General features: G+C 44.5%; 1 protein-coding gene across 1 annotated transcript in view; it reads right to left on the bottom strand.

Annotated features, from left to right (window-relative positions):
- Positions 1–5,373, bottom strand: part of b4galt2 (UDP-Gal:betaGlcNAc beta 1,4- galactosyltransferase, polypeptide 2) — a 111,353-nt gene extending 105,980 nt beyond the window's left edge. Inside the window, exon 1 of the mRNA XM_063219502.1 lies at positions 4,988–5,373. Coding sequence (XP_063075572.1) covers positions 4,988–5,336 — 349 coding nt within the window. The 5' untranslated portion in view covers positions 5,337–5,373. The remainder of the gene's footprint in view (positions 1–4,987) is intronic.
- Between the last annotated feature and the right edge of the window lie 14,569 nt (positions 5,374–19,942).

The following is a 19,942-nucleotide window of genomic DNA, read 5'->3' as shown; positions in this document are numbered from 1 at the left end:
GAGAGATGAGGAGGAAAAGAGGGATAGGAGAAGTCGTTGAGGAAAGAAGGGGAAACAGTGAAAATGCTGAAAAAAGAGGTGGGAGAAAAACAGAAGGAGAGTGAGAGAGACTTTGCGAGAGAACGGGAAAAGAACAGGAGAGGAAGGGGGGGGGTAGAGACACAAAGTGGGAAGAGTGAAAAGGAAGAGAGAAGGGGAGGAAAAAGAAGAAGAAGAAATAGAGATGGAGAGAGTAACGGAGGCATAAAAAGAGCAAGAGAGAGAATGAGAGAGGGAGAAGAGACAAAAGGATGGAGGAGAGAAGCTTACACAGAGACCGAAGGGAAGAGGTCTGAAAGAGAGGGAAGGAGAGAGGTAAACAGATAGAGAGGGAGAGAGAGAGAAAATGGTCAATGGCAGTTCAGCAGGACCGAGGGACTGGGGCAAGCGAGAGAAAAGAGGCTTTTCTGGCGTTACACAAATCTTGTTTGGCAGACTGTTTAGTCTCATTAAGATGTTTTGGAGAAGAGGTGTAACTGTAGCACAGCATCTACCAAAAAATAAACCCATACAAATACACTGAAACTCTCTCTCTCTCTCTCACACACACACACACACACACACACACACACACACACACACACACACACACACACACACACACACACACACACACACACCTTAGAACACGCAACTAGGTCAGTATGAAACACATTTTTCCCTGTGTCATATTTTTTCATATGTGTGTACCATCTTCTCATGCTCTGGCACCAGACCACACAGCAGTGGATTATAATTCAAGTCCATCCCCCCTCTTGTGTTAGACCAGCTATACTGACAAAGGCCAACAAGCCAAAACGTTTGGCCCTGCTGTGCTGATGTGGAAAAATGACTCAAAAAACTGAACGCGATCTGAACGCATTACTTCAGTTGACATTTCTTTAGGGACACACCGTAAACAGGACGCATTTCTTCAGTTGACATTTCTTTAGGGACGCACCGTGAACAGGAGAGCGCAGTGTTGGTGGAGGGCATATCCTGTGTGAAACGACCCACCAGTGGGCACCTGTCAGCTGGGTTGCAGTCCTACAGCTGGTCCCCACCGCCAGCACTGCTGGGTCTGCCCCTGCCTCTGCTCCTGCCCCGCCCCCCTACCCTACGCCACACCCACGGCAGCCAGCCCGCACCTGTGGCCAGCTGCTGCAGCTATCAGGCATCGCACTACTGTATCACTGCATAATATTCCTGGCATGCAGGCAGGCAGGCAGGCAGGCAGGCACGCACACACACACACACACACACACACACACACACACACACACACACACACACACACACACACACACACACACACACACACACACACACACACACACACAGAGAGAGACATACACAGACGCACATTAACACACACACAGACACACACATTCACTGGAACATATTATTTTCACACATACGCGGATGCACACAAATGCATAATATACAGCTAAAAAACGCACACGCACATACTTGTGGTATATAGACATACACACAAATCTCTCTGTCTCTCTCTGTCTCTATCTATGTCTCTCTCTCTCTCTCTCTCTCTCTCAACCTACATCAGGCAAGAGCAGGGCTGATGGTAGGTTTACAAAGAGCTCTCTCTCCCCACATAATGGCTTGAGGCTCAATGCATCCAGACGGCAAAATGAGGCTAAGAGAGTCTCTCAGTATGCCATCTCCCCGCTGCATAAGATGAGCAAGGTGTTGTAATTAGGCAATGCATTATGCCTGGTTAATGTACAATGCCCGAATGTACTGCAAAGGCAGAATCAGAGCTTGTTTTGTTTAATATATAAATAAACTATTTGTTAAGAACAGTATGCTTTGTGTTAAGTATGGCCATCGAGTTCTTTCTCACCGGGTTTAATTCATCGCAATTATGCATGCAGCACGAAGCCTTTTCTAATGCTGACAACAGCCCAGCTTGCAGTAAATTTACTGTATTTTATTGTATTCATTTTATTAGAAAATAAAATGACTGTATACTCTGTTCTTGTCTGAATGAATTACATCAAATGTATACCTTACATACATATGGCGCTATTCAAAAGCACAGCTACTACAGTATGAGGTACTAAATGCATGATGTGTTTTTCTTTTTATGGTGTTACAGCAGGGTATCCAATCACACCCTTTCAATAGTGGGATTTATTGTCCTCTGTGTTTCCTTCAGTGAGTCATGCTTCTGGACACCTGCCTGTGTGTGCCTTGCTCACTGGCTCATGAATGCCTTTGACTGCCTTGGCATTGTTATTATTAGGTACAGGTATATTATAAGGATTAAGCATATGACATTAGCTTGCTTAATTATTAATTATTTAGTGTGTTCGTTGTTGGCTTTTTTATTTACAGTATCTTTCATTCAGAAATGTCTACAGCAACAGTCAACTGTACAGCCGTTATGTGTGTGTGTGTGTGTGTGTGTGTGTGTGTGTGTGTGTGTGTGTGTGTGTGTGTGTGTGTGTGTGTGTGTGTGTGTGTGTGTGTGTGTACATGTGTGTGTGTGCACATGTGTGTGTTTGCGTGTGTGCACATGTGTGTGTGTGCATGCGTATGCGTGTGCATGTGCGTTTGTGTTTGTGTGTGTGCATGCCTGGCTGTGTGTGTGCATGCGTATGCGTGTGCATGTGCGTTTGTGTTTGTGTGTGTGCATGCCTGGCTGTGTGTGTGTGTGTGTGTGTGTGTGTGTGTGTGTGTGTGTGTGTGTGTGTGTGTGTGTGTGTGTGTGTGTGTGTGTGTGTGTGTGTGTGTGTGTGTGTGTGTGTGTGTTCCTATTAATGCATTCATTGCACAGTGTGGAGCAGATAACTGGGGAGAAATGTGATCCCTGTCAGCGGGTCTGACGTTAACGGGTAATTAACTGGCTCTTCGTCAATTTCAATCTCCAGCACGCGACCCTCATTTCTCATCCCGAAAATAAGAAGTTGGATTTATGACACCCAGTCCATCTTGCATTTCTGAAGTGGTAAATCACAAACTATATGGCGTGCTGCTAACAACCCCTCCAACCCACACACACACACACACACACACACACCCCTCCTCAACCCCTCACCCTACCCCACACCAGTGATATCGGCTCTCCTAAATGCAACGGAAGCACAAAGCACCCTCTATGCACTTGTCTCTCTGCAGAGGAGACAGACACGCTTGTACATGATGGCATTGTGGAGGCCTTTGTGCCCAGACCTCGACTGCCCTGCATCAGTGCTGACCTCCAGACTGGAGGATGCCGTCGGGGTGTGAATGTGTGTATGTGTATGTGTGGGGGTGTGAGATTGTGTGTGTAAGTACAGTATGTGGGTGAAAGCACTAAGGGGGTGGGAGGTTGGAGGGCATTGTCCCTGGATCAAACGCGTGTTCACAGACAGAGCCACTTCATTGAGAATGAGCGCTACTACTGTACTGTAGTACCATAGTGATGGAGGAGGGCCATAAACAACCCCACCATCGTCCATGTGGCTCTCAAGTACACAGTCAAGAAGCAGATGTGTCAGAGAGAAGACTGGGGCTGCATCAGAAGAAGAAAGAAATAGAGAAAGAAATAGAGAAAGAAAGAAAGAAAGAAAGAAAGAAAGAAAGAAAGAAAGAAAGAAAGAAAGAAAGAAAGAAAGAAAGAAAGAAAGAAAGAAAGAAAGAAAGAAAGAAAACGAGGAAATAAAAGCAGTGGCGAGACAGTGGGACCAATGTGTATGTGCGTGCATGTGTGTGCGTGTGAGGGTGGGAGGTGGGCGCGGTGAGAGTTGTAAAACGCGGGACCCTTCTGACTCAGCAGTATTTCCAAGGCTACCCAGAAGCTGTGCTTAAAACTCATTAGGAGGATACGTATGGGTGGCACAAGCCTGCAGCTCGCAGCCATATCAACTTCATTAGAAAATGGATGGCTCATTATGGTGGCTGAAATGCCTTACAATGACACTGTGGTTAATGAGTGGGGTTTTTTGTGTTCGTTTTCTTTATTATTTCTGCTGATGAAGTCAGTTTTTTTTAAGGTAAGGTGTTCCCCCTTTGTATTACAGCACCAAGCTCGAGCTGAAGTGAGTGAAAACATTTATTGCCACCACACTACAGGCGCATAAAGTGATGAAATATTCATCCGGTGCCGTGGCATCTAAGTGAATTCAGTCAGTGGAGGAGGGGAAAAGTGCAAAATGGCTCCTTTGTGCGATAAAAACAGGAATTTCGGAAATGATTAAAGAAAGAGCACATTGTTTATTTTTTTCCTTCGTTTTTTTCCAAACAGGATGTGTTGACCACCCTTCTTCACTGCGAGAGTCTGAGCATTGGGCTGTTGTGAATGAAATACAACAGCGGTGCAGCAGAGTGCTGACACCAAATCCATTTTGTGTCTCTGTCTTGAAAACAGGCAGAATGATGGCTTTTACGGTAATTGGAATCTGCTCTGCATCTTCTTTAAACCAAGAGAGGAGAAATACACTCTGGACTAGCAAAGCCTTGTCTTGACTAGAGACATGTGTTCTACTTATCCGAAAATCTACTATATATAGAACATCATTTATTGTAATAACGTTTTTTCCTCTTCACTTTCCTTCCCAGTAATCAGTCTCTATCTACCCCTCACAATCCATTTCATCAGGAAAGAATTGACCCATTTTCTTTCTGTCTCTCCTTTCCTCTTCTTCTCTCTCTAGGTCTGAAAGCTGCTTTACTTGTAATAATAAGAGACCTAATAACAAGCTGCAGTTCAACCCCCTCACCACACCAGTAATCCTTTGTGACTGAGGATGATCTACTTTCACCGTGCTTTGTAAGCTTAAACAGGCTATCTTTTCTTCATCATCTGACAACTTCTTCTAAGCATAAGGTAATTTATTCAAAGCTACTACTCCAAAACAAACACAAAATAAAATAAAATAAAAAAAACCGTCTAGCTAGCACTGCTCTGGGGACTTGCAGTAGGACAAGCGAGGCACAGCGGCATGGGGGAGTTGGCTGTCTTACTTACCCAGGCCAGGGGGCACCTCCGGGCAGGGCGGTACGGGCTTGGGCGTGGGCGGCGTGTGGTTGGCCTCGGGCCTGCCGCTGGCCAGCAGCTGGTCGGCGGTGGCCAGGAAGTTGGCGAAGGTGGCGTTGGGCCGGGACGAGTTGTAGTAGTAGTAGTGGTGGCCGCCGGGGCCCCCGCCTCGCGACGCGTTGGCGCCGCCGCGGCCGTTGTTGAATCGGCTGAAGATGTCGAAGCGCTGGCTGTAGACGTCGAAGTAGAGGATCATCATGATGAGGAAGTGCACCAGACACAGGAGCAGCACGCCCTTGCAGATCCGCTCCAGGGTCCGGCCCAACATCAGCCGGGTCATGGTCGAGGCCACGGCCGCAGCTCCGCTACGGGCATTCGGTCACTCCGCCACCACCACCACCACCACCACCACCACACCACCACCCCGACCCCGCACCGATCCCCGGGGTGACGGCGCAACCAGGTCACCTGTAGGGCAGGGGAGAGACACACAGAGAGACGAGTTCAGCTTTGTGCTGCCTCCATGGTAACAGAGGTACACGTGGAAGGGCAACAGACTTCACAAAGTTACATCATCGCGGATCTCACACGGTAGCCGTGACACCCACACAAGACCTATTTTGGGTATGTTGAAAGAGCAGTGAAAGCGGGATGAGGTCAGTCGAAGGTTGAGTCTTTTGAAAACTCAGCGTCAAACAAAAAAGCACCCAAAGAAGAGTAGGCCTTCCCCAGCCTCATCTCCCCAATGACAAGAATATGCTCTGCAGGATAGGACAGGCTTGACTAACAGACAGATTCTACACACCATCACACACAATAATCAAACTCGTTAACACCTTTTTGACCGGTTTTGTAAATGTGTATCTGTCTCCTGTGTGTGTGTGTGTGTGTGTGTGTGTGTGTGTGTGTGTGTGTGTGTGTGTGTGTGTGTGTGTGTGTGTGTGTGTGTGTGTGTGTGTGTGTCTTTCAATCCGCTGCGTCTCTCAGGAAGGCACTTTATTTGGCTCTTCATTTTCAAGAGCATTTTGTCTGCTGGTACAACAATGCTTGAAATTAAAACAGCTAACCGTTTAATAGTCTAAACTCAAATGGCAAGAGCTATTGTACGAAGGCAGCCACACCTACGGACCAGAAAGGGAACCATGGTGCTGCCAACACATTGGTTGTAATTACTACACAGCTGTGTATTGTGACAGATATCAGTCAGAAATATAGCAAACATAAATCAATTTGTCGAGCATGGGAAAGGAATATTAAAAACTCAAATATTAGTGCTGTATTATCTACGAGATCTGAACCTCTGCACCAACACAGACACACACACACACACACACACACACACACACACACACACACACACACACACAAACACACACACACCAAGTAGCAATAAACAAACACTATATAAAGTCTGCTGGTGATTTGCGCAGCGATGCTGAGAAAACGACTTTCTTCAGGCTTGCAGGCTTGATAGGGCTAGTGCCGTGTTAGACTTAGAGACACACTGTGGGAGGCCATCAAAACCTTTCAGTGAGCAATTTCAATGTTGATGGATTTTTCCAATCAACCAGAAGGGAGTTGTTGGGGGGGTGGGGGGGGGCATGGGGTTTGGAAATGGGGGGTGGGGGTGGGTTTGGCGGGTAAAGGATATCACTAGAGGTAGTGGAGGACCCAAGCACACCGGCATCCGCCGCCTGCGGCTAATTTTTGTCTTGCGGCAGGAGAGGCGGAGGGGAAAGCCTGCTCTGCTCATTTCATACACCAGTGACCGCGGAGGGAGCCAGGGGCCAGAGGGGGCGACCAGTGGGAGGGGTGGTGTGAGGTTAGAGGGGATGACGAGGGTGGGGGGTGGTCATCATTCCCCGAGACAAGCAGTGGTATGCTTAGGCAGAAAAATACACAAATAGCTCAAAAATGTGTGCATGAGCACACACACATGCATGCGCACAAACAAACACACACACAGAGACACACACACTACACACTACACACTACACACACACACACACCAATGACCACATGGGGGCCGGAGGACTCCAGCCAAATGCCACAGGCCTGGTTGGGTGTGGGTGTGGGAGTGCTTCCTCTGTGCTGCTGCTGAGCAATATAAAAATCACACAGTGTACTGTACTGTACCCACCAGCCTCACTGCGCTGAACAGAGATCATTTGTGATGACTCAAGAGCTAGTGTCTGATTTCGGTGTCATTTTTGTCAGTTGCAAAGAAAAACACATTTTGGTGCCTTTGCTTCCCGTGCCTTGATCACAAATGAGAGGCACTCAGCTGTTCACAATAGCGTTGTGGCAATGTCTCAAAGCTTACGCTTGGTCCCCACAGGATCAAATGGCCTTTTCATGTCAAGTGGCACGTTGGCACATGGCTGAAGCAAGAGGTAAATGTGAGCATATTGATGTTGCATTTTCTCACATCATGTCACACCAAACAAACACTGGAATCGGGGCTGTTGGTACAACACTAAGCTAGGCACTAGGTGCTGTGTAGTGGAGTTGAGAAAGGAATGTGGAAAAAACACACAGATCCAATCCCCTGATGGTGTGATACGAAAGATGAGAGAATCAGCAGGAGGCTGACCCTGGGGCATTTCAAGCCACTTTTTCTATGCTCGCTCGCTCTCTCTCTCTCTCTCTCTCGCTCTCTCTCTCTCTCTCTCTCTCTCTCTCTCTCTCTCTCTCTCTCTCTCTCTCTCACACACACACACACACACAAGCACACTCACTCACTCACACTCTCACTCTCTCTCTCTGACTCACACACACACACACACACACACACACACACACACACACACACACACACACACACACACACACACACACACACACGCAACCATCAACTCATGCCATGGAAACGGAAGCCCAAAAATATCAACTGCAAAGAAAAAAAAACTTAACACAAAAGATGGAGCATGTACTCACCATCTCCTCAACCATACAATACAAAAATTGTATAAATGATCCAATGAAAACACATTTTAATAATTTTTTGATCAGGCAATTTCTCATGGCTACATGAGTCAATGATTGATTACCACAGTGGCTGCCTCTAGAGCCTAACAATGACAACAATAACCTTCTCCAAAGTAGGGATGTTAACCGGTAACCGGTTAACCGATAGTCGACCGAATCAACGATAACCGGTTAAATTTTCTACCACCGGTTAACCGGTAATAATAATTATAATAATAATTTCCTCCCAAAAGGCCCCCAAAAACTATAATTTTGAGGTTTTGGTACGATAATTCAGCATTTTCCATCTGGCGACACTGGCTGGACATGACAGGTCCTGTCTGAGCAGCAAAAAGAAAGGCTTATGTGAAAAATAAAATGTTAAAAATTCAGTGCTGTGCCTATCAGGCACGCGAACGTTATATCATTTAAGATTGCCGGTTAACCGGTTAACCACCGGTTAATGAGTCTCAGTAAGCGGATAAGATATTTTTTTTATTTTCGCCATCCCTACTCCAAACAAGAGCTCATTAGCAGAACAGATTTGTAGAGACCACCACTGTAGACAATTACACGAGCTCGCACACAATGTCATATTAACTCCAGTCACCATAGAATGCGCTTCATTTATTTACCTGAGAGCAAAAATGAATACTCATTTGTCATTGTGGTTCTACAGCACACCACAGTGCAGCACACAGTTGTACACAACACGACCGTATTCAACCACCGCATTAATCCATCACATGTAAGTAGCAGGGGGCAGCCTTGACAACAGCGCATAGGGAACAGTAAATTGGGATGGAGCCATGCTGAGGGTATTTCAGTGCCACTACTGGGAATCGAATGGATTATGAGTTAAAGGGAAAAGGTGATGACTCTCCCATCACAGGTTCTTTACTTTACATGTGGTATTCAACTTCTACGATTCCCCAATACAGGGTCCATTAGCTTAAGTGCTAGCCCTTCACTGCCTCATTGACCATACAGTACCAGTATATTAGCACAACTTGATGCTAATTATGGTGCACTGATATTGGTCAATATCAGTGGTGGCTTAAATCTGTCCTTTTTTCTCAGCACATATCAGGCCCTAATGTGATGGTCAGAATGTTATCCAACACCAATGGCATGTGTTTTATTCTGCTCAAGCTGAATGCTTTCTTAAGTTTGTTTGACAATAAAAGCTGACTTGACTTGACTTGAAGTGTAGACTGGTATGCTCAAGACAGTCTTGTGAAGGGCTGAATGTTATCCTACCTAAAAAAAATAATCTCAATAGACAAACGAACAAACTAATCATACTACCAATGGCAGCATCAACACTGCTTATCATTGACACACACAAGCGCATCCCTAACTGCTGCCAACATGGCAACTGGCCAGGTCAGGGTGTACAGTATATTCTATGAGAATACATCAGCACACGGCTGTGCCCAAAGATAGGCCAGGAGCAACACACACGCATACGTGATAAATATTTCACCCAGTGCTTTTGTGGTGGCACATAATGGACTTGGGTCAGGCTTCAGGCTTTTAGGCCGACATAAGGAAATGGTCCACACAAGAACTGGCAACAAAATCTGTACAGCATGTAGATGCTCAAATTTTAATAGCGGGCAGCCTGTTCAGTGGCAAACCCTTCATTAGGGCCTGCATTATTAATACTCTCCTGAATATAGCACCATGGCAGTAGTAACCTCAGAGCCAGGAATATCGGGAAATCACTACGAAATAAAAAAGAAAATAAATAACACAATGAAAATCTCTTTCAGCCTTCAAGAAGCAATTAAAGACTCCTCTTTCATGACTATCTACTACAACACTAATGTTTGAGCTGCCCTAGTCCCAGGCCAGACTGTTGACATAATCTGTATCTGTGTGTACTCTTATTAACTGAAAAAAACTAACCCTAATTTACAGCTGCACTTGTTGTTGTTGTTTCCTATGCACTTCGTATCTACTAGCGATGTTGGCTATGATTATGTCCTCCATTGTAAGACACTTTGGTTAAAAAAGTGTCTGCCAAATGCAATGTCATGCAATGTAATAATGAAAAAAAAATTCAAGAGGAAAAAAAAGGGTAGCGCACCCAGTAGCTATCCAGGAGGAGCAGAGTGTCGCAATTGTACACTAGCGTTGTAGCCTACAATGTGATCCGCCACACTCTCATCTGACACATTTTGACACACTCCTCTTCGGCGAGCCAGGACCCCTGCAAGGCACTTTCGGCATCTACTGTAACCGCTCCTTAACAAAAAGCCGTTTCTGAGTGACACCCAAAGAGAACGGCAGTGAGTTCAACCTTCAGCCTGGAAAAGATCAGGGCTGTCAAAACATGCCCACACAATTGTGCCTTACAATATTCCACGCTTGTAAAAGGAGACAAACTGGCACTCTGTTGACTGGAAGTATGAAACAAATTTCACAGCAGCGCAGGTGGTGCCCTGCAAGCGGAGAGTGTGACTTTAGGTCCATGACACCACCATTGAGGAGTGAAGTTTTATTATTTCATTCATTCACATTCACACACATTCACACACACACACACACACACACACACACACACACACACACACACACACACACACACACACACACACACACACACACATATATGTATTATCATTATTATATTATTATTATTATATATATGTATTATCATGGCCCAGCCGTGGATCAATCGGCTGGGCACTCGACTGCTACACCAGCGACCCGGGTTCGATTCCAGCCCTCTCCAAGGTCTCATCCTCATCACCTCTCTCCCTGTTTATTTCCTGCCTCTCTGCAACTGTCCTGTTATTATAAAGGCATAAAAAGTCCAACATTTAAAAATAAATATAATTATTATTATTGTTATTACTATTGTTATTATTATTACTAAATGAATGTAGCTCAGATTCGCTATAGCTGAAGCTGTGTAAAGGAAGCCTGAGTGCAGTACGACCTGCGGCTGGCTGACTGGCTTCAGGAGCATCTGGGAGGGTGAGGAGGGGCATGTCCCTCCTTTGCACCTCAGGGAGTACAGCTGGACCACTGCTACAGCCCAGGGCTGCTCTGCAGGCACGCCAGTGCACAGCTACACATGTACGTATACACACGCAGAGATGGGCATAAAAGTTTGTACATAAATGGACACACAATTTTTTCTTTAAATGGTACACCCAAACATCAATGAATGCTTACTCAAAGTGTACCTATGTGGGCACACTACTACTACCACTATGTAAGTCTTACACACACAAGGGAGTGTGCACACATGTATTCTCGCACACAATCATTCAGTCAGTACAATTCATGATCACAGAATGAATGATCGATCCATACGCATACAACGACAAAATACGCATACACACACAAGCACACACACGCACACACACCACACACTCACACAAACACACACACACACACACACACACACACACACACACACACACACACACACACACACACACACACACACACACACACACAACAGCACCCTTACACACATACATGAATATCCAGAAACATGCTTTGCATCCCTTTTTTCCAGCTGTCAAAACTTCCTGAACTTTCCAAAAAAGAAAAGTCTGCTTTGCTGCACAGAACACTGTTCTAATGCCCAGCTATGTGAGAGCATGCCCCCCCTACCTCGCAACATGCAGTAGCCTTCTAGCCAGGCCATGCCCTTCTAGTCAGGCCAGGAGCAATGTTTCTGAGCTCCAGAGAAAACGGGAATTCCACCCACTTTGACGGGAAGCAATCAAATTTGAACAGCTCCAACGGCCATGGGTAAAGGCGTGTTCAAGGCAGTGACATGGTTTAAGCGGAGACATTCTATTGACACAAAGAAAATGTTTGGTTTAAACTGTGGCACAGCCTTTTCTGGCTGTAGCAAATAGCAGCAGAGGGAGGTGGGTTAGCCAGGCCATTTGGGAAACGTTACTCGTTATCTTCGATCATCTCGATCTCGGTATGAGATTTGAAAATCAATGATAACCAGGCAAGCAGCCTTCTATTTTACACCCTACAGCATCTCCACCATCATCATGGCTGACATCAGGGTGAGAAAGAGAGGCGCGCCCCCAAAAGTCTGCCCCATCACTGCACATGACTGCTAGTGTATGATAGCATTAGGCCGAGTGAGCCGCAAGAGTGCTCAGCACTGTAAGTGAAATCCTTGTAGCCGTGGCCACCAAGGCTGAACAAAGAGGCAAGGCGCACAATGATGACCTCATGCTGTATTTTTAGACATGTGCAGCTGCCAGGAGGAGGAAAAAAGGCAGCATAGCCATAGGCCTAAAGAGAAAAGAAAAATACAACTAAAGGAACAAACCACGATTAACTAGACCTTTGTTGTTTGTTTAAGAGCAAGTGGTGCATTATAAAGACTACCTTTTTTCTCTGGTATGCAGTTTGTCTTTTTGTGTGTGTGCAGTGTGTTGGTGTGCTATTCATGAGCATCCATGCGAGTTGGCCTAGTCTAGTGTGTGTGTTTGGATCCTCCCTGGATGGCATCCAATTCGGCCGAGCAGCGAGCGAGACTCATGGTCACACGGCTCCCTTTGCCCCCTTCATCCAAAATTCATGAGATTCCTGCTGCAACTGATAGCGCCGGACAGCCAGCCTTAACCCCACCGTGCCAGCCAGACTTCCACAGCTCAACATTACACCACAGCACACCACAGCACACACATGAGCTTGTGAAAATTAAAATAAAATAAAAAACACTCACACTCACACAGCCTGCCACAGAGATGCCTGTAGTGTGCGCCCTGCGATGCTTCTCGCAGCAATTAAAACAAAATTAATTACAATTAATTAGAATTGAGTGTTATTGCCCCACCATCATCACAATAATGGCTCAGAAGCCTGACGGCTCCACCTTACTCATAAGAGTATGGTGTGTGCGAGAATCACCATACCGGAATAACAGACTGCTGTGTACTACCCAGGCAAACACAGATTTTTAACATCACATGTACAAGGGTCTATGTTTTCAAAAGTGAGTTTACCGCACACAGCACACTGCTCACTCAGCAAGAGGTGCAAATTTAATGAAGGCAGATTCGTCTCCTAGTATCTGATGATTCCTGTTCCGAGCGGCAACTTGGGTTTCATGGTCCTCGTCATCACAATTAGGTTTATTTCAATCAAATTTGCCATGGAACGAAGCCGAGGCTGTGCAAATGAGTGAGCCTTGCATACACTATTAAATTCAAAGTGGCGTAACCACAGGGTGTATAGTGCAATTTTGGAGAGGCATAAGCGATTGGGTGCATTTAGAAAACTGGAATTCATCATAAGTCCAGCTTTGTTTTAAAGCACAAGGATTGTTGTATTATCTAGCTGTGCGGTACAATGTGTGCCCTGATGAGACTTAGCAATACAACGTGATGAATACAGATCATCAATGCGCTCCTTTCAAGGTCTTGTGTGTAATTGTGTTCGCTTCATCAATCTATTTGGACAGTCCTCAGTGTGAAATGAGTGATGGATCATTTTAGTGATACTGTGTATCAGAGACAAATCCATATCAGTCATTTATGAATTCAAACCTCAATAAGTATTTCAACTTTAGTGTACACAAATATATGCACGCTAAATTGCCTTCATAAATATTGCCTATTTTAAGCAAGGTTTACACAAGACAAATTCATTTCTGGGCTCCCCTGACTTACAGTACAGGAAATATGCAATGCCAACAAATGTGTGAAACTTAATCAAGTTTACAAGCTGTGCAGAGAGTAGCTCTATCATTTCAGCATTTCACCGACACATGCCATGATACAGCTTTTAAAAAACAGCAAGCAGTGTTTGTGACATCATATTTAATATTATTTATTTAAGTTTTTTTCATTTGATAAGTTGAAGATGCAACAAAAAAATGGCCTTGGTCGTGGCTCAATCAGTTAAGGCACCGGTCATGCTGGGGACCCAGGTTTGATTCTTGGATGAGGTCATTTCCCAATCCTCACCCATTTCCTGTCCTCTCTCTACTACGCTCTACTACACAAAAGTCACAAAAATATATATTTTTAAACGTAAGCATTGGACAAAGCAAGAACAAAATACATGAGCACTGATCATAGCCTACCCTCTTCTATTATAAACGGAGGTGTTTATACCTATCTACAAGTTAGGGTACATGATGATAACTATTCAGCAGCCGACTTTGACTAGTGTCTGCCTCGGTGTATTTTACATGTCGCTGCAGTTCAAGTGATTGATGGGGTGAACGGCGGCTTATCTTGTTGGATACAATGCATTCAATATGAGACCCATCTCTCAACGTCAATACTGTGTGAAATCCTGGAATGGATAGCCAAGGAATATTTTTCATCACTCTTCACACATTTTGAAAGTGCACTTTGTTGGCTTTTTCCCCCAAAATAAGTTGTGCGCCTTTGTACCAATAACCACACACAGGGGGCTTACAGGCACTCGCACAATAACTTCTCCTTCAGACAAATAACAGAAGATTATGTGTCATCATTTCTAATTTATTCAAACCAGTGATTTAACCCCCCATGCAAAAAAGGAGCTCAGTCAATGGCAACACAAGATAAAGTAATACATACAGTACATAACAGCATCTCTAAAGGTCTGGTCTAACCACCCCCATGAAAAATAGAAGTACCACTGTTTTGCCTGACAGTCAGCTTATGTGGCAACACAAAATAATACACAGACATAATGACAATTCTAAAAATCTGGTGCACACACATGGACTATAGCCATAAACAGGCTGCTCCCCATTGAGTGTCCTAAGCTGAGGGTCCATCCTAAAACGCACAGCTGAAACACGCTCCACTCAAGGCTGCACTGGGGGGCCAGCGTGGTCCTACTGGTCCTCTCAAGCACAACATATTTTTAAACCAGCATCCTAAGGGAGAAGACATGTAAAAGGATAACCGAAAGAACACCGTCAAAACTCTGAAAACTAAGCATAAACAAGCAGTGGTCCGGTCACCCTGTTTTAAAATGGGAATCTCAAGGCCAAAACAGCAGTGGGGAACAGGACAAAGGCAGTCCGCTCAGTGTAAGCACCTTCGTCATGGGAATCGTCGTTCCTATGACAACAAATCCTAACGCCGCACATCACACTTTCCTCCCCTGCTTCTGTGAAGTAAACATTCCAAACTGTCAAGCACACCACTCATCTACAGGAATGGCAGTCATGGTCTCGGTTGTTTGTGGGGGGGAACCAAATAAAAACAACATTGCCATCTTGAAAGCAACATGGAGCTACATCCCGAACTTGAAACCAATTTACCTGTATTCCGACAGACATTTATTGTGAAATGGTACAACTGTAAGGAAGTGTGTGTGCGTGCGTGTGTGTGCGTGCATGTGTGTGTGTGTGTGTGTGCGTGCGCGCGCATGTGCGCCCTCATTGTTCATTATGTCATCATTATTAAGTTTAGTTTTGCTGCCGTCAGATTTTAACATGATAGACTAGACGTTAGATCATTGCGATTACTGTAATGACAGAGTATTTTACAAAAAAAATGTCATCGTCAGAATGTCATCTAATATGTTACCAAATACCAAAGTGTTATATGTGAACATACACTGAGTCAAATCTGCAGCCACCTAACACCAATGTTGGATTTGTATACTACTATGGTATTACTATTTTTACTACTAATAACAGAAGAAGAACAACAACAAGAACAAGACATTATACAAAAGACTTGATCATAATCTTCCCCATTCACCACTTAAATAATCTGCAGTGATTCAGGTGGTGAATGAATGTCCTGTATGCAGACTTGACCCAACGTGAATCAAATGGCAATGGAAGGGGAAAGGAGTTGGAGGGAGAGAGTAAAGAGCCGACTGATGGATGACGGGATGGAGAGAGATGCAGGGATGGAGAGAGATGTTGGGATGGCAGGACGGAGAGGGATGGTGGAATAGAGAGAGAGATGCAAGGATAGAAAGAGATGCAGGGATGGTGAGGGATGGTGGGATGGAGAGGGATGGTGGGATGGAGAGAGATGCAGGGATAGAGAGAGATGTGGGGATAGAGAGAGATGCAGGGATGGCAGGATAGAGAGAGAAGCATGGATGGAGAGAGAAGCATGGATGGAGAGAGATGCAGGGATAGAGAGAGATGTGGGGATGGACAGAGAAGCAGGGATAGAGAGAGATGCAGGGATGGACAGAGAAGCAGGGATAGAGAGAGACGCTGGGATGGAGAGGGAGTGCTCCTCCAACTGCCTGTGACAGTACCTGGCCTGCTTGCCCCTACTCCCGATACTACAGCGCCTTCAGTAGCTAGCCTACATGCACCAGTGATTTGTATGCACAGGGGCCAGGGCTACCACACAAGCATCCATGGTGCAGACTTACAGTAGGCTATTCCTCTGGCAACAGCTTCACTATCTGGCCAGCGAGCCTCCATGGGAGGACAAGCACTGTTTCATGAATGAGTAATCGCATCCCTGTGACGTGAGTATCTCAGGGAGGTTTAGATAACTCACAATTAAATACTATGGACAGTTGCTATAAAGTAAAGGTAAGGTTACAGTTCAAAATGGTTTTAACAGTTAAAGCACATACTGTGCTGTGTGAGTTTGTGCAAGTATAATGCACAGTATGGCAGTGATGAAGGGAGGAGTGGACACAGACTAGTGCACTTGAACAGCTGCGGAGGGGCCCCTGAAGTGGAAACATCTTGACTGGCACCTGGTTCTTCAGTTGTCTATGCTTTTACCTACTAGCACTTCATATAGTGTTTGTGTCACAACACAAAATACTCTAGAACATGACGTGCAATCCTATATGCTCTGGCCATATAGATCAGACAGCGCTGCTCTGAAGCAGATGCAAGTGCAGTGTGAACAGGGAAGGAGAGGAACTGTCACTGACACCAAACTCATGAGAGAGGTTCTGATGGTCTGACGGATTCTATACTGACCTACCTGAGTCAACAGCTACAGACGTTTGATGCAAGGCAAAAAATGAAATCTGGCAATTAAATCCTTAGGGTTAGAATACCGCGCAATGCTATTCTCAACCCAGGGTGCAGGTGGCTGAAAGGGAACGGTCTTGCTGGCTCTGTGACAACGGTACCTGCATGGTAGCCTACTGGGTCAGGGAGCGCAGATTTGTTGTCTTTTTTCCTTTGGGGTTCCTCCACGACAAGGAGGCATACTGCTTGCCAAAGCAGCCTACGTCTTAGTCATAATAAAAGAGAAGTGAGAGGACAGCTTCATATTTAAATTAGTTATTTTAGAAGTGAACGAAAGGAAATGGATATGCCTTAATAGGCTTGTGTGCAGAGCTTTTCTAATGAAACAGGGAACACCATGTTCCTGGGTATGTTGTGTAGCCCAATTAAAGATAAATTGCGGGATAATAACATGGCTAGGTTGAGAGACTATCTCGCCGACATCAAGCACACATGACATCATCTCTATTTGCCTTTTCTCAAAGAAACTAAATTCGCCGTCCATCTCACTGCAATAGCTCTGCGCAACGAGAACGATGAAACAGAAGCAGTGCATGGATATCATTTGCGAGTCCACTGCAATTGTGACAAAGAAAAGAAAAGCGAAGGGATGCTCCCAGTGTGGCAACACACATGGCATGTCCACCGATGGGTTCGCGGACTTTACCGTTTCCCTGATTTATTTATGAGTTGCAAAATAAGAAATTGACCAGCATCGCTTACTGCATCATCACCCCGAATCGTAAAACAATGATTTGAGAATATATTTCGTGCTAAGATAGTCTATACTTGTGTGGGCTACGTGAATCAAAATGGCAGGCAGCGAATCTCAAATAATAAAAACAAGCAAAAGACAATAACAGGCGTTAAGAAACAAAACATTGCATAGGCTAAAATATCCAGAAAATGGCTTATGACAGTTCTTACCTCGTGATAGCAAGCGAGCCAGAGCACCAATTCTCTTCTTATGGGTATGGATGCATCTCTTTGTTGGTGTTAAGCAGACTATCAAAATACCAGACTGTCAGTTCAGCCGAAAAAAATGCTTCAAGGGCCAAAAAACACAAACATCATGTAGTATAATGCTACATAATACCAACGCAAAAAAGTAGTGCAGTACCGTTATTTCCCAGTGATGATGTCGGTAAATGCATTTTTTGTGAAGCCTTGCACGCGCACCAAAACGTCTTGGAAAATGAACGAGCGTTTAAATGGATCCCTCATTTTGTTTACGCGGTATTCTCATATAAATTAAAATAAGGTATTTTTGTAAAGAAACTGTATTTTTTCCCCCGCGAATTCCTGGTTGGCCACTACATATTTGCCCATAAGCTAGATATGAGGACAAAATAGAGCCACTGGAAGCAGGTTTTTTCTTCTGGTACGGAGAGTCGGATGGTTCAAACGTCATCAAAGCAACCCATTCCACCGCCAGACAGTATAATACCATCCGGATGAGGTTTTGTGTAGACCAGCGTTTTTGAGCTTCTGCACTTACATTATTATTTTCAGTTTCCTGTAAATGAAATAACCACATTAATGAACATATCTGGATATGATGATTATGATGTGTTATTTTCTTTCTTTCTTTAATGAGCATGATTTATTGGTTTGTCAGTGCAAATATCAGGGTTATTCTTACAACAATGCAATTACATTATTCCATGCATTAGAAGTGTCTTTTTGGTTATCTAAACATGTCCAATGGTGCATAACTAGGCTGCAGTCAGTAGGCTATGCTCAGTGACATGGGTGCAAGTTCCACAAAGGCTATGGAGTTGGAAGCCCCCCACCTCCAACCCAATAGATGACATAACCAATTCCTATCAGAGATACCTATGTGCCAATATTTAAGTAAATTACATGAAAGCAGGGAAAACATGGGTAAATCACTGTAGGCCTACTCAAAACACTGATGCACAGCATGGCCATTCAAATTTCAAGAGCTGCCATGTATTGGTTTGAATTCTCAGCATTAATTGTTATTACAATGGGGATGCTGTAGGGCTATGCATTCTGCAGGAGACCCAGTAGACTGTACAACCGTTGGTAAATGCACTGCCTTTTGCCGCCCATGGAAAAGCTGTTGGATGAGCCGTCTGTTGTCTGCAGTCTGCTGTCATCTAGTGACTAGGCCGAGGCATTGCTGATGTTCACGGGAGGTAGTCTATGGATATAGGCCTGCTATATGTAGATTAGCCTAAGTATTGAAGTTTTGTAAACAAATCGAGACTAACAGCATATTTCTATCACAAAAAAGTTTGACTCCCTGAGGGACGCCGGGGGGCCGAAACATGTTGGTGTTTCACTGTAACCAAGCCATGCAATAAAGGCTTTTTATTTTTGATAGATGAGAACGCCTTGATATTTTTCCTTTTTCAGCATATGTCTATTGTTGACCCTATGAGAAGAGAGCCAAGGATGACCAACTATTTGGGGTGGTGGGATGGGGGTTACTTGACTTTTATGGAAAAGTCAATTTTACAAGACAAATTACTTTCTCACACACACACACACTCTCACTCTCTCTCTCTCACACACTCTCTCTCTCACACACATTTTTTATTTCAGATAAATCAAAATACTTTGATCTGCTGTGATCTAGAGTCTAGAGACCTCTCATGAAGAACTCTCATCCTGTCAGCACTCTGCAGGTATCTATAATGGGCCGATTTGTGCCACCAGTATTAATGCTAATTGTATTCAGATTCAGATTAAATGCAAACATTCAAATAGCAAAATACAATTTCACATTGTGATACAAAATTAATTTTCACTGCAACCATTCCAAGCTCAGCAATTCAAATTCAGACTTTTAAGGATTCAAATCCTGGCTCTGCTGGCACAAATCTCACCCTGTACGTAGATCACGTATTTGATCTATTGAATGCTATAATGAAGGACTGAAATTTAAGACACAGTGTAAGAACCAAGCCGTGTTGTTGTTGAGACATTATCACTATTCAAGAATGTTCACTTCCACAAGCCTCCTGTACATTGCTACATAATGTGGCAAAATGGATCACTATTTCGCATTT

This window comes from Engraulis encrasicolus, chromosome 16, assembly GCF_034702125.1.
Source record: "Engraulis encrasicolus isolate BLACKSEA-1 chromosome 16, IST_EnEncr_1.0, whole genome shotgun sequence".
Taxonomy (NCBI): domain Eukaryota; kingdom Metazoa; phylum Chordata; class Actinopteri; order Clupeiformes; family Engraulidae; genus Engraulis; species Engraulis encrasicolus.
The sequence above is the reverse complement of the archived record's forward strand: the minus strand, read 5'-3'. Positions and strand labels throughout refer to the sequence as shown.